Below are 15,447 nucleotides of genomic sequence, written 5' to 3'. Positions count from 1 at the left end.
TTGCCACCTGTTTCTGATTTGTTACGGGAAAACCAACAGACAAGACAATGAAGTTAAGTTTTGTAGGTTCTCCATACCTCTCTTCTAATCAAAATCTTTTCTTTTCTCAAGAAATCCAAAGCAAGAGGCAAGAGCGAAAAAGAAGAACAACAGCAAATCCAGTATACAGTGGTGCAGTCTTTGAGCCAGAGGTATTCTTGGCCAGCACTTGGCCCTTCCCTCCCACTCCAATTGTACTTCTGACTTGTTCGGCACCTCCCATCTGAAAGCCTGCTTAAGAGCAGCACCCTGATTGTGCTTGGCCAGCTCTGCGAAAAGTTGGTTTTTTTCTCTGGTTTACATTATTTCATTTTTATTATTCACTGCTTAGCCCTTGGCTTTTTTTCCCCCTAAGTGTGAGCAGACACAAACCTACTTAAAATTTGAATTCATCCTGACTCTAGCACAACTATCATCTGAAGCAGAGGCAGACTTTTCTGAGAGCCAAGTACACATGTAATAATAAAACCCTTTAGCACTGAGACCTTAGGATGATTAGCACTGACTAGCTGGCATGTTGACAGGCATGTCATGCTTGGTCTTTAGCTTGTGCCAGTATTAGTAGGAAGTAACCATGCTATTCAACCAGTCACCTTTCCTTCTTCAATCCTCAAAGCGTAAGAAGAGTGCAGTCACATACCTAAACAGCACAATGCATCCTGGGACCCGGAAGAGAGGTGAGGACCTTTTTGTACCTCTCCCTTGCTGCTGTTACTTTTGCTTTCTGTGTGTGTTTCTTCTCCCTCCCTACTCCCATTTTCCTAGGACCTAACTCCTCTATCCCTCGAACATAGTTTTGTTGTTGTTCTCTGAGAATGGGGGAGAAAAGAGAGTGAGATTTCTTATTAGAGTTCTATATGCTGAATGAAAAGCTAACTTACCTAGGATTCTGGCAAAGCTGACTCAGGGGAATGGTTTAATGCAACATTTCTGCCCTGAGCCCGCCAGGCCATGCATGAATAGCACAGTGAACAGAACACCATGTAAAGGAAGCATTTGAGCACCATTAAGCAGAACAGAGCAATGCTGTTGCCAAGGTGTTCCTAATAGTGTCTTGGTTGTCCTGCTGCCAGTGAGATAGCAGAGTGTGGAGCTGCAGACTTTCCAGGAAGAAGAAAGGTAGCCACACTTTGAACTTAGAATCGTTGAGAAGAGGGTATCTCCCAACTATGTAAGAAAAAGGTTACTGTCAAAACAGGTTTCCCAAAGCACAAATTCCTAATACATTCCATTCCCATATTTCAGACCTTCCCATGGGCATTCTACTTTACTCTTAGAACAGAAAAAACAGCAGCGGCTGCAGCATCTCTGACTGTGCAGGTCTAAATAGGTCTTAATAGCTCAGGGTTTGAGCTCATAAACAAGGTACTGAAATTGTTCTTTGATGTCAGTAATACATCCCAAGGTCCTTTTCCCCACATGGTAATGTGTCCCTGAATTATAGTTCCAGGCTAGAAAGGTTGCAGAGTGAGTGGAGTAGCATACTAATTTTTGCATATGCGCACACAATCTCAGAGCTACTGGAAGCTTAGGAGGTCATCCCGACCCTTTGTCTGCCTTAGGCAGGGCTATAACTATACCATCACCTTCCCCTACCCACAAAAAGAGATATCATACCCACCCTTAGTAACTCATTCTAATGTTTCCTCAGTCCTGTCATTCAAGTTGCCAAAAATATTTAGATGGGAAACTCCAAGTCATTGCTTTATATTGATTCCTGGGCCACAGTAACCAGTGCCATAGGTTATTTTTTGTTGTTTTGTTTTGTGTTCAGCAATTTTTTTAGTGACCTCTGACGCAGTTCTCAGAAAGGAGCCCCCCAGCCAGAGGCCACAATTAATTTACCTGATAGTGAACAGTGTCTGCTGAGAGGATGGGAGTTAAATGAGCCAGAAAGACCTTGGCATCTCTTGCCAAGGTCAGAGGATAGAAGCCTGCATTCACAATGCCTAGGATGTGCCTTCCATGGGTAAACAAAGAGCATTCATCTTCCAGTTCCCCTTCTAGCAGCACTAAATTTCCTAAAAAAGACAAACCAGTAAGATCTGTCTTTGTCCTGTAGACATTGCCAGTTTAACACAGAGAGGTAATGTTTGTGTAATGTCTGACAGAATATTGAGTCTTGTGCATAATCCTAATATAAATTATAACTTGGCAAAGTCATGATCATATATACCATTTACCAGTGCTTATAGGCAGTTTTGTACCCCTTTGGCTCTTTTTTTTCCCCTTTGCTATGCTGTGCGTATACTTTGGATCACTCACAGCTCGTAAGCTATGACCCTGGGGAAGATAAGGACCCTGTCTTAGATGTGTGGTGAGGCAAGAGTGGTTGACCTGGACTTTCTGTACCTATAGGGCTCATTTATAGATTCTTTGTAGCTGTGAAGTTTGATTCAAAATGATCTTGCACAAATCAGCCTCTCAGTTAGTAGTGCTGATGACAGGGCCTTTCCTGAGACTTTGGAACAGCCCCAGTTTTTAGACATATAGTTCACCAGAGTGTTTGTAATGGAAAGAGGGGAAACAGTTTTCAGTCAGCTGGGGAAGGGTATCCAGAGCCAGAAGTACTTAAATTCATTGTTAGGCCCAGAGCATCATTTTAGCTCTCAGGTTTCAGCTACTATCAGAACGTCTCTCTCAATAGCTCTAACAGCAAGAAGTTAAAATAGCTAACTTGAATTTTGCCTCCTTGCTTTGCCTCTCTCTATCCTCACAAGCAGTGAACTGACCAAAATGTAGATAGGAAAGAAAAGGAAAAGCAGAAATCCTAAATAAATCAGTTTGTGGGAAGTAAGAATCATCAATTTTACTGTAAGAATGGTGATTGTGGAGAAACCTTAGAGACAATATGCAAAAGATATGAAAAAATAAATTCTTATTCCTGGCCTTGGCTCCCATTGGGCTTTGACATCTTGGTTCTTGCACTAGAAATCTTAAATTTTAATAGTCCAGGAACTTCACCATAATCTGCCTAAGGTGAGGTCTTTTTACATAAGCCAGCTCCTCTGTCATTCTCCAAGGCTCTCTGATCCTCCCTTCTCTTGAGATTCATGTAGTTGTTTCTAATGACATTTAAATCTTTGCTTCTCTTCCTTCCTTTGGGACTGTTGTATTAACCTTCTGTCTGCTACCTCACTTCCTTTTCCATGCTAGCCAATGAGGAACACTGGCCAAAGGTATGTAAGATCATTTTCCCCCTCTCTTTCCCTCCCCCTTTTTCCCTTTTGTTCCCTTCTCTTGGTATATAGGTCGTCCTCCAAAATACAATGCAGTGCTGGGGTTTGGAGCCCTTACCCCAACATCCCCCCCATCCAGTCATCCTGACTCCCCTGAAAATGAAAAGACAGAGACCACATTCACTTTCCCTGCACCTGTTCAGCCTGTGTCCCTGCCCAGCCCCACCTCCACAGACGTAAGTAACTTGGGAAAAGTTTGCTCTCTTTCTGAGAGCTTAAATTGGGAAGAGCGTTATCATATGTTGTCTCCTTATCAACTTGCATCTTCTTGATTAACCCTGGAACAACGATAAACGCTACAGGATGCTTTGTATGCCATGTATGGCCGCTTCCTTCTGAGGTCCCAGACCTTCCATGTCCTTGAGAATCATGTTAAAAATAACATCAGGAAGCTCAGTCAGAGTTTTCAGAGTCTGAATTTGATCTAGTGTAAATGGTTTCTCAGAAAAGGGATGGGGATGGGGAAATCATCTCATAGAATTGAGAGGTGTACAGGTTTCTATCATTAGTGTTTTGGGAGTAGGGAAAATGAACAAGTCATGTGTTCCCCTAACAGCCCTTGTTTGCTGCTTCAAGTATAATTCCAGAAGTGGAAAGTTTTCTGTAGAGCAACTTTATTCAGCAGAGTTGATCAGAAACAGGTTCCTGGCCAGGCGAGGTAACTCATGCCTGTAATTCCAGCACTTTGGAGCCAAGGTGGGAGGATTGCTTGAGGCCAGGATTTTGAGACCAACCTGGGTGACAAAGTAAGACCTTGTCTCCAAAGAATAAAAAAAAATTAAAAATTAAAAAAAAAAAAGGAAACAAGTTCCTTAAAAAAAGTCACATAGTAGCCCTTTACCCACAAACCGCAGGAGTGTGAACCAGTGCTCTAAATATTTAAATCAGCACTCACAAAGCAGCGAATTCACCCAGCAGATACTGAGCACTCCTCTGCAGAGCAAGTGGCTGTTTTGAGGCTGGGGACACGGCAGGGAACAAAAGCAGCTCCCTGCCCTCAAGGAGCTCATATTCCAGATGATAAGAAAGTAAACGTGTAATATGTAAGGTAGTGAAAAGTACTGTGAAGAAAGGTAGGCTAGATTGAGGACATGAGCACAGTGGCGGCAGGAGATTGCTATTTTATGAAGACTGGTGAGAGAAAGCCTCTCTGTTAGGCCGTGAAGGAACCACAGGCGTATCTCGGGGAAGAGCATTACATGCAGAGGGAATAGCAGTGCAGAAGCCTAGAGGTGGGAGTGTGCATGGCGCTTTGAAAGAAAAGAAGGCCAGGAGAGCTGGGCAGAGCAAGCTGTCCAGAGTGGTGGGAAGGGAGACCCCAGAGATGGCAGGGCCAGTTCCACAGGACCTGTGGCTTCTATTCTGAGTAAAATGGGAGACTACTGGAGGGTTTTGAGTAGAGGAGTGACATGATTTTTCAGTTGTTCTTTTGAAAAATTTCAAAGCTACAGAAAAGTTACAATAAACGGTACAAAGAACAAATGTATACCCTTCACTTTGATTCACCGGTTGTTAACGTTTTGCCACATATGCTTCTCCCCCCACGCTCTCTATCTTTTTTTTGCTGAACCAGTTAACAAAAAGTTGCAGACCTCATGAATCTTCACCCCAAAATATTTCCATGTATATCCCCTAAGAACAAAGATATTCTCTTGTATAGCCATAATGCATTTATCAAATTGAGGAAATTTAACGTTGATAAAATATTAGTATATAATATACAGTCCATATGCACATTTCTCCAATTGTCCCGATACTTGCCTTTGAAACACTTTGTTTTTTCTGCTCCAGGATGCAGTCCAAGATGACTCTTGACATTTATTGTCATGGTATTGTCTCTTTAGTCTCCTTTATTCCTCTCAGCCTTTCTTTGTCTTTCATAACACTGACATTTTTTTAAAAGATAGGCCAGTTGCTCTACAGAGTACCTCTCCATTTGGGCTGATTTTTTTTTTCTCAACAGTAGATTCAGTATTCTGAACTCATTCATCACTAATAAGTGCTGATGGGTCCTTGTCAGTGCATCACAACAGGACGCACACGGTGTCAGTCTTGCCCCACTGTCGGCGACGTTAACTTCTATCTCTTAAGATAGTTTCTATCAAATTTTCCTACTTATAAATATGCCTTTTCCTCTGGTGGAGATAGCTTTGAGTCTATATAAATTACCTAGTTTCCCAACAAATTCACCCAATTGTTTTAGCATCCTTTGATGGTTCTTGCCTGCATTTGTTATTTTTAAGGTATTTTCAAAATCAACTTGGATTTTAAAAGGATCACTGTGTCTAAAATATGGAGAAGGGACTGTAGGTGGAATAGGATGGAAGCAGGGAAACCAGCTAAGAGGCTGTTGCAATTGTTCAAGCAAGAGATGATGCTGATAGCTTGGCCTATGAGGATGGTGGAAGTAGAGATGGAGAAAAGTGATCATCTGCTTATATTTTAAAGAGTCAGGATGGAATATGATTTATGCAAAAAAGAGAACAGTCAAGGATAAATCCAAAGTTTTTGGCCTAAACAACTAGAAAGATGAAGTGCCATTTACTAAAGATTACAAGAGGAACAGATTTGAGGAGAGAAACCATCAGTTTCATTTCGCATATGTCTAAGTTCTTTTGTGAATTACAGAGCTTGTCTTTGACCATCTTAAGGTAAAATGTCCCTTGAACTTGAAGCTTCTTAGAGCGTACTAATGACCTACCCCTTTCCCAAGAGCAAAAGAATACTATATGAACATTCTGAGTTAAAATTCCAGCCGCAAGAAAGCAAGTGTTATCTTTGGAGGACCAGGGTCATAGAAGAATTCTGTTCTCTGACAGGTTTCCTTCCTTAGACATAGCAGTGGCTACAGACTCATCATTGCTCTAAAGATTCCGTGTTTTATCCAGCTTCCCTGACTTTGCATTAGTAATAGGTACAAGTTTTCTAACTGTCTTGTTAATGAGCATCAGGAGTCCCTGTCAGACACCTTGTTTGCTGGCACCAAAGATAATCCCAGCTTTTCCTCAGTTGAAGAATTGCCAAAGGATCACCAGCTTATTGGGTTCTTGGTAGAGCTGTCCCTCTGGGGTGTTCCATAAATGCTGGGGGACAGATGACTTTGTGGTTCTATGTGTGAGTCACTTTTCTAAACAATATTTTTGTTTAGCTTTTTTTTTTTTTTTTGGTTGAGAGAGTTTATAGTTTTCTTTGAGAGACTGAACCCAAAGGATCCACTCAGATTAAACCACAACTAAGCTTCTTCCAGGTTTTATCTTAAAATGCAAATATTATGCTTTTCAGAAATCTAAAGGTAAAAGAAAGCTTTTCTAAAACCATTAAATATGTTCAGAATGTCCTGAGTTAAACTCAGTGAAATGTATTTTTTTAAAAAGGTAATTGACTTCTATTTTTACAGTATCCCAACAGTGGCAGTGATTAAAGTCAACACACAGGGCTCTGTATGTTTGCTGCTGGGTAGCACACCCCCACCAACACTAATTAAACAGTTACAGTTGAGAGATAGGCATTTCTGGGGATCAATAACCATTTGGAAGGACTCGGTGATACAAGACCCAGCCAGACACTAATCCTCAGGATATATCTTGTTGCTACTCATTGTTTTTATATAAAAGGAAGATACGTTGACATAATTATAAAATTTTTTAGCACATGATGAAGTGGCACTTGTTTCCTGGCTTATAGCCAGCACGTTTCCTGAAAAGATACACCCTCAGCTCCTAGCAAAGAATCACGGGCCAGTCATCTTTCAACTTATTATTTGGTGGTTTATGGTAATAATTTGGTCAGTCACCAAAGCCTAAGCCTTTTGACCGGGTGCAGTACCTCCATGGACTTCCCCTGCTCTCCTTAGGCAAATAACCAATTCTGTATGGATGAAAAATCTTGGCATTTTATATTCATTTCTGTGGGCAGCAGTCCTCAAAGTATAGTCTGGGAGTCCCCAAGACTCTTTCAGGGGGTTGTAAAATCAGAACTATTTTCATAATAATGCTAAAAAGTCATTTGCCATTTTCACTCCCATTCTCTCAAGACTGAACAATGGAATTTTCCAGATATTGTATGATGTGTGATAATATCACTCTGACAGCTAATGGAATGTATGCCTGTGTGTTCTTGGGTTTAGGATTTTTCAATATACTGTTTTTGTAACTTTCTGTGATTCTGTGATTATTTCAAAGTCAAAAATATTATAACTTCTTCTATAGTCAATATCAATAGCTATAACTTACATAAAAGCTCTCTGGGGTCCTTAGTAACTTTGAGAGTGTAAAGGGATCCTAACACCAAAAATATTAGGAACTACTGATATAGGATATGTAAATAGGATAGGAAGGTTTCTTTCCTTTAGAAACTTAAAGAAATTATCCTTTATTTTCTGTACTTCTCTGCCTTATACTTGATATCCTCCTTACTCAGGAGCAAAGGAAAGTGAGCAAAACTCTACTTACTCGAACAACAAGTCCCTCTGAATAAGATGTCCAGTTTGACTCACTCACTCCTCCACTGATAATTTTATCTATGGTTAGTGTAAAACAGTCTTTGAAACCACACATTTTTTATAAACTTCATAAAGATAGAGACTTAAAACTTGGGGCTGAGGTTCAAGAAAGACGAACCCTCCACAGGAAAAGAGCACTCCTCAGCCTGGTTTTAATAATGAAGGAAGAAAGTCATGGTTAATCCAGGGATGAAACCTTACCTCTTTTGGTGCCTGGAAGTTAAACTACTAGGCTGCCTTTTCATATCATATTTTTGTACATGTAATGAGTATCTTTTTTGCTGCCCAGAAGTGACATTTTCTTACTAAGATTAAAATCCATCCACACTATAATGTGTCTTATAACTTTTTGCAGCATATTTTGTAGGCTCCCAAATACCCTGGTGAATTATAGAGAAAGTTTCCTTTCCTTTAGAGAGAAAGTATGTGTCTGTGAAATGTGTTCCTTCAGTAGCAGTGGTAGAGGGATAACATCCTAGAAAGGAAGGACTCGGCATTGCTCTCTGTGCACAAGTTCTGCATTAGACCTTGAAATCTAAAACAGCACGTTGGCTCGACTTGCTGGGTCACCTCTGGCATGTCCCTTCAGTCTTCTCTTCCCTGGTGTCCTTATCAGTGGTGTTAATCCCATCCCAAGAACAGCTGCTCTTTAATAACTCTTTATTTTTCTGTGTTCTCCTCTCCAAATTATAAGCAGAACTGTTTTTTCGTATGCTGCCTTCTGTTTAGAGGGCTCCGGCAGACTTACCTGAGTGCTTATCCCCTCACTAGCAGGTGGGAGAGACGGGCAGGGTGGATGGGGCTGCTCGCTTTCTTCCAGCCAGTGAAGTATCTTACAGGGATCCAGCCTTTCAGAGTAGAATGGTCCATGGAACAGCAAATGCAAAATCCTGATTTCAGGACAACATTGTTGCTTTGGCTTTTTAATTCTTCGTTTTATCTTCCCCCCCACCCCCCACAAGAGGGTCCAAGGGGTTTACTAGACAGATTCTTCATTTTAGACAGATCATGAGTTTAATTTGCTCCTGACTTAATTTTTTCCCATTTGAACTTTCACTATATTTTTTCTCACTAAACAAGCTAGTAGTTCAGTAAAACTCCATTTTTTTGTCTGCCTTCTCTCCCTATCTTTCTAAACTCCCCCCAGAAATGACTGGTAATCAGAATTGTTTGTGTCGTATTGCAAACCACTTCGAAGAATGGATTTCAGTGCCTACAAAATTATTTGTGGGTTGACCTCTACCAAAACATAGTAAATGCTTAGCTGTCACCTATAAAGTTAGTTTTGGCCTAGGCAACCACAAGACCTTTCGTGTAAACTCTAACTTAAATTAAGAATACAGTATTCCCCGCTCTGAGTTTTTGCTTTCCATGGTTTCAGTTACCTGCGGTCAACCATAGTCTGAAAATATTAAGATATTTTGAGAGAAAGAGATCACATTCACATAATTTTTATTACAGTATATTGTTATAATTGTTTTGTTTTATTATTGTTGCTAATCTCTTACTGTGCCTAAGTTATAAATTAAACTTTATCATAGATATGAATGTATAGGGAAAACATAGCATAGATAGGGTTCAGTACTGTCTGTGGTTTCAGGCATCTACTGGGGGTCTTGGCACATGTCCCCCACAGATAAGGGGGAACTACTGTACTGTCCCCACCGAGGAACCTGAGTTGTATGGAGTGTGTGGGGGCTTGTGCCATTGGTGATTCCTACTTTTCTTGAACACTCTCCTAATGTGGCAGCTGATGGTCCTAAAACATTTATATGCATCCAGGATGTGCATGTTAACATTAAAATTTTATCTTTTTTTGTCCTTTTTCTTACCTTTCCTCTCAATTTTATAGGGTGATATCCATGAGGATTTTTGCAGCGTTTGCAGAAAAAGTGGCCAGTTGCTGATGTGCGACACGTGTTCCCGTGTGTATCATCTGGACTGCTTAGACCCTCCTCTGAAGGCGATTCCCAAGGGCATGTGGATCTGTCCCAGATGTCAGGACCAGGTGCTGTGGGTGGGTCAGGGGTGAGGGGCCAAGGAGGAGAAGACTCCACCATCAGGAGGAATTCCTTTCCTGGGGAATGGTGCAGTCTGTTCTCTCTCCCAGGTGTTCTTCTCCAGGCCACATCTTCCCTGTTCACATCTTCCCTGCCCAGCACTGGGCAACACAGCCTTCATTGCCGCAGAGCTTCTCTGTCATAGTGCTGAGGTGGATAGACTCCACCTGCTTCCTTGTGTTTGAAGTGACTCATCTTCCTTTTAAAAGTTCATTCTGCCTCATTCTCCAAGAATGGACCAAACCTAGTTGTATGGTTTTGGAACTCTTCTTTGGGAATAAAATCTTTAAAGGAACTGCCCAACTGATTAAAATAACAGCCATTTCACTTTTAACCTATGTTGTCATCAGGCTCAGAGAACTAACTGTAAAGTGCCGTCTTGCTATTTCGTGGACTTAAAAGACAGACATATTAGGGACTGTCCTAGCCTCCTCCCTCCTTCTCTGTTTGGTTTCTGATCTCTTTTTCTCAACTATCCATATATCTTTATATTATGATTTTTATTACGAGCTGTCTCAGGTCATTTTTGGAAGTAGTCAAAGTATAAATAAAAGATAAATAAGCCAAGTAGCTTAGCAAGCATTGGGATCCTGCTCAGTTCTTTGGAATCCTGATTTGAGAGAATTCTGGCTTTCCTGTTTTAATCTTGGTCCTCATGCTGCAGTCTCTGTGGTACAATAGATCATTTCTCACTCTGTCCTCTTCCTGATGCCATTTTGTGACCCTCTGATAATTTTCTACACAGCGTCTAGATTATACTTTAGTATTTGGAACTGATATTTAATTTCCTTGGACAAGCTGTCTCTGAGAGACACATAGGCTAAAATTGAGACAGGCAGCCCATATCAGGTCAAGGACAAGACTGCCAGTGGCTGCTGCCACCATGCTGACGTGCAGCTCCTGTCGGTGGTTCTGGGTGTCGGGAGTGGGTGGGGGTTGCATGTGTGAAAGGCAGGAACGCTCAGCCCAGTCCCAGCCTCCTTCTAAGTCTGGGCTCAAGTGTCTTGGCTCTTTCTGCCTTTGAACTTCATTTTCCTAGGCTGATATTTAGAACTGGTTAGTCTAGAAACTGTAGACCACTGCTACCACAAATCCTTCCTGGATTTTGACTGCCAGTAGCCACAGACACCGTTGCTTGCTGTTAGATACAGGATGTGTGTTTAAACCTCGTTCTCAAGGTAAAATTCTAAACATCTTTTCAGATGCTGAAGAAGGAAGAAGCAATTCCATGGCCTGGAACTTTAGCAATTGTTCATTCCTATATTGCCTACAAAGCAGGTAAAGAATTACCCATACCCCTTTTTTCATAAGCCTCCTTTTGTTTTGTTTTTTTAAAAAAAGTACTGGAAGGCAGTATTTGTTTTATTTTTAAAAAGAAATTTAAAGTTAAAAACAAAAAACTGGCCGGGCGTGGTGGCTCACGCCTGTAATCCTAGCACTCTGGGAGGCCGAGGTGGGCGGATCGTTTGAGCTCAGGAGTTCGAGACCAGCCTGAGCAAGAGCGAGACCCCATCTCTACTAAAAATAGAAAGAAATTATATGGACAGCTAAAAATATATATAGGAAAAATTAGCCGGGCATGGTGGTGCATGCCTGTAGTCCCAGCTACTCGGGAGGCTGAGACAGGAGGATCGCTTGAGCTCAGGAATTTGAGGTTGCTGTGAGCTAGGCTGACGCCACGGCACTCACTCTAGCCTGGGCAACAGAGTGAGACTCTGTCTCAAAAAAAAAAAAAAAAAGTTAAAAACAAAAACCTTTTATTGAATGAAGTGGAAAGTTTTTGTAGGACTTTCTTGGGGAGAAAAAAATGAGAAGTGGTATCTTATTTATGTAAAACCAGGAGGCCCAAACCACTGACAATTTTCTTAGCATACCTATACATAGAAAAAGGAAAAGTCCAGGTGAGCAGGTTCTGTGCACTTGGTGTTGGGAGCTTTGGGGAAAATATCTTCTTTGGCAAGCATTCTGAGCAGAGTAGCCTTTTCAAAGAATTAATTGTTGGCTGGTGTGGTGGTGGCTCACACCTGTAATCCTAACACTCTGGGAGGCCAGGGCGTGAGGATCACTTGAGGTCAGGAGTTCCAGAAGAGCCTGAGCATGAGCGAGACCCCTTCTCTACTAAAAATAGAAAAAAATTAGCTGGGTGTGGATGCATGTGCCTGTAGTCCCAGCTACTTGGGGGGCTGAGGGAGGAGGATTGCTTGAGCCCAGGAGTTTGAGGTTGCTGTGAGCTAGGCTGACGCCACAGCACTCTAGCCCAGGCAACAAAGTGAGAGTCTGTCTCAAAAAAAAAAAAAAAACCCAACAATAATTAATTGTTAAAAACTGTTCCTTTTTATTTTTTCCAGCAAAAGAAGAAGAGAAACAGAAGTTACTTAAATGGAGTTCAGATTTAAAACAAGAACGAGAACAACTAGAGCAAAAGGTGAAACAGCTCAGCAATTCTATAAGTGTAAGTAAACCTCTTGCCTTCAGTGGTAGATACATAGACGCATAGATGTAGACCTTTCCAAGTACTTAACTGTACATGTGGACCCACGGGCTGGGTCATGTCCTTTGGTTTATTAACAGGATTAACTTAGGCAAATCCAAAGTTTGCCTTCCAGTTAGAGTTCAGCCCTCAGGTACAGATGGCCAGTTGGTATATGGTGCCTTCCCCAAGCTCTGAAACATCCTCTTGAATTTAACCTGAGAGAGGATTTTCAGTCTCCAGGCTGAAGAGATTAAGTAACAGCTACAGCAGTGTAGTCACCACCCCTGCATTTTCCTGACAGTGCTTGGGAGGAGTGTAGCGCCTTACCGGATGCTGAGCAGACACAGACCTGGTCCCTTGTGTGATTCTTTCCAGTCACCTGAGCTAGTGGGTCCATGCATATGGCCCTTCCCTCGCTCCCTTTCTTCCACACCGTGCTGATTGCATTTCCCAGTTTTCCTGACCAGTGTGAGGAAGAGGGTTTCTAGAGACAAGTATTGGAAGTAAGTACTGCCTAGTCGAGGTGGGAAAGAGGGTTGTATTTCCAGCAGGGGTACAGAGGCTCCTCACAGCCGCCAGGTGGCAATCGAGCTGTCCCACTCACTTGCTTTCTTCTCCCCACCATACCTACCCATGGTGTGCAGATTTAACGGCTCTGTCCCTGCCTAAAATAGAAGCCAGCAGGTGTGGGGAGCTGAGGGCAAAAGGCTACAAATCCGAGTAAAAGGCTGCATCCTTTGGCCTTGGACTATCCTAGATTCTCCTAAATGGCACTGGCCCACCCCAAGCCCTGCCTCTAAATTCTTGCTGACTGAATGAGTGACCCCCTCAGTATGTCCTCAAATTGAATCCAGATGCCACTGGCTTGTTTTCTACCCTGGAGAGCGCAGTCCAGTCCTGAAGGTCATCCATTAGCATGACTGAAGCACATCCAAACCTGCCTAAACCAGCTTCACGGTAACTGTGGGAACTTTGTTTTGAATGACTTGTTTCATAGTATTATGGTGGTCATGCCAGTTTGGTTTTAAGTGCTAGTGCTCATGGCACACCGTTGTATGACTGCTTTCTCTGTCACCTCTTGGCTCCCCCAACCCGCCCCTGCGCCATTCCTGAGGTAGTAGCTGCCCACTCCACTGAGGAGCAGAACTAGGCCTAGGCCTGCACACCAGCAGTGGGGGGCCCTTTTACCTGGACAGAGAGGGAGCTCAGGGATTGCTGGGCCTGTTAGGAAAGCAGGAGGCTCAGAGCCACCGCTCTTCTCATTCGCTGCAGAAATGCATGGAAATGAAGAACACCATCCTGGCCCGGCAGAAAGAGATGCACAGCTCCCTGGAGAAGGTAAAACAGCTGATTCGCCTCATCCACGGAATCGACCTCTCCAAACCTGTAGACTCTGAGGCCACTGTGGGGGCCATCTCCAATGGCCCGGACTGCACCCCCCCTGCCAACGCCGCCACCTCCACACCGGCCCCTTCCCCCTCCTCCCAGAGCTGCACAGCGAACTGTAACCAGGGGGAAGAGACTAAATAACAGAGCCCCTCGAGGAGAAGCCACGGGATCCCGGCGGCAAGGAGAGCAAAACACTGAAGACTCTAGAAAAGCAAAGCCGGATTTCTTCTGGAAAGTGCAGAATTCTTTTGGTTCTTTGGTTCCAGAGAGAGAGAAGATGCTTGTGCCAGGTGGCACCAGAGTTTGCCAATTGATCCTTCTTATTCTGTGTGTACATGCAAAGATTGGACCATGTTACATGAAATAGTGCCAGCTGGAGGTTCTTTGCCAGCACCATGCCAAGTGAAATAATATATTTACTCTCTCTATTATACACCAGTGTGTGCCTGCAGCAGCCTCCACAGCCACGATGGGTTTGCTTTTGTTTCCTTGGGCGGGGAGCAGGGACGGGCCGAGGGAGGAGAGCAGGTTTCAGACCCTTATTTGAGAGCCGTTTGCTTAGGTAGAGAAGACGAGTCCAAAGAGTGTGTGGGCTTTCCTGTTTCTAAACTTTCACTACTATAAAACCAAAAAAAGGAAATTGAGATTTAACCGACCCCAGTGCCGAGAAGAGGGAAGGGGAGTGGCTGGGAGGGATCGGGGTGGGAAGGTGGAGCGACCAAGCAGTATTTAGTAGTGTTCCCAGGGGGACAGCGCAAGGGAGGGGACGCCTAGAACAGCCCATAGCTCTCCCCACGCGCTCCGTTCCCCACGCGGGGATCCCCACCACTCCCAAGCCTCGTGAGTCCCCTTCCCTCCCTGCTGGGTGAATCGCATCCCGTGGTGATCTCGTGTCTCCTCTCCAAGAACAAGCAGAGCCGGGCCCTGGCCCGTGCCCAAGGCAGGGAAGAAGGGTGTGTGTGTCCAGGAAGGGAAAAAGGTGGATCAGTGATTTTACTTGAAAACAAGCTCCATCCCTTTTCTATATTTATAAGAAGAGAAGATCCTGAGCGAAGCAGCACGCGACCCAGGTGTGTGTGAATTGAATGGAGACGTTTCTTTTCTCTTTTATTTTTGTTTTTGTTCTTTTTTTCTTTTAAAAAAAGTTTTATTTTATTGTTTATTTTACTTTCTTGGTAACAAAAACTAAAATAAGGAATAGAAAAGCTGTTTTTCAGGCTGACAGTCCAATTAAGGGTAGTCGAGACCTTGCATGGTAGAATAGGAATCATAGTGTCAGTGAGGTCCAGTGAGTCTTTGTGAGTCCTTGTGTCATCGTTCGGGCACTGTTTTTTTATGCAAGGGCAAAAATCTTTGTATCTGGGGAAAAAAACAACAACAACTTTTTTTTAAATTAAAAAGGAAAATAAACGATATTGAGGTCTTCCTAGTGTTACTTAAAATTAAGATCAAGGTAAGAAACATTGTAAAAAAAATTACAAAAGTGCTATTTGTTTCCTAAAAACAGTGATTTCTATTAAAAAGGTGTCAGAACTGGAGAAAATGCCGTGTAGTTATAATTTTTTAGCACAGAACCTGCTGATCACGAAGACGTGTTGCTGTGTGTGTCTCTAGACTGGTGGGCTGGCCTCCCTGAAGGTGCCCCACCTCTCTCCCCTCCTCAGAAAAGACTGTCCTCTCTTCTTGGTGCAGGGATCTTGTCTCTGTTTTTGAAGCCCAGATGGAGTGTGGATGGTATCAGGGCCC

General features: G+C 42.9%; 1 protein-coding gene across 1 annotated transcript in view; it reads left to right on the top strand.

The window, feature by feature from the left end:
- The window catches only part of PHF21A (PHD finger protein 21A), a 177,942-nt gene extending 163,166 nt beyond the window's left edge, over nucleotides 1-14,776 (top strand). The window contains exons 13-19 of the mRNA XM_069469870.1: nucleotides 112-191; nucleotides 656-716; nucleotides 3,291-3,454; nucleotides 9,632-9,787; nucleotides 11,042-11,117; nucleotides 12,188-12,291; nucleotides 13,585-14,776. Coding sequence (XP_069325971.1) covers nucleotides 112-191; nucleotides 656-716; nucleotides 3,291-3,454; nucleotides 9,632-9,787; nucleotides 11,042-11,117; nucleotides 12,188-12,291; nucleotides 13,585-13,842 — 899 coding nt within the window. The 3' untranslated portion in view covers nucleotides 13,843-14,776. The remainder of the gene's footprint in view (nucleotides 1-111; nucleotides 192-655; nucleotides 717-3,290; nucleotides 3,455-9,631; nucleotides 9,788-11,041; nucleotides 11,118-12,187; nucleotides 12,292-13,584) is intronic.
- Nucleotides 14,777-15,447: the final 671 nt, after the last annotated feature.

This window comes from Eulemur rufifrons, chromosome 6, assembly GCF_041146395.1.
Source record: "Eulemur rufifrons isolate Redbay chromosome 6, OSU_ERuf_1, whole genome shotgun sequence".
In the NCBI taxonomy this organism is placed as follows: Eukaryota; Metazoa; Chordata; class Mammalia; order Primates; family Lemuridae; genus Eulemur; species Eulemur rufifrons.
The sequence above is the reverse complement of the archived record's forward strand: the minus strand, read 5'-3'. Positions and strand labels throughout refer to the sequence as shown.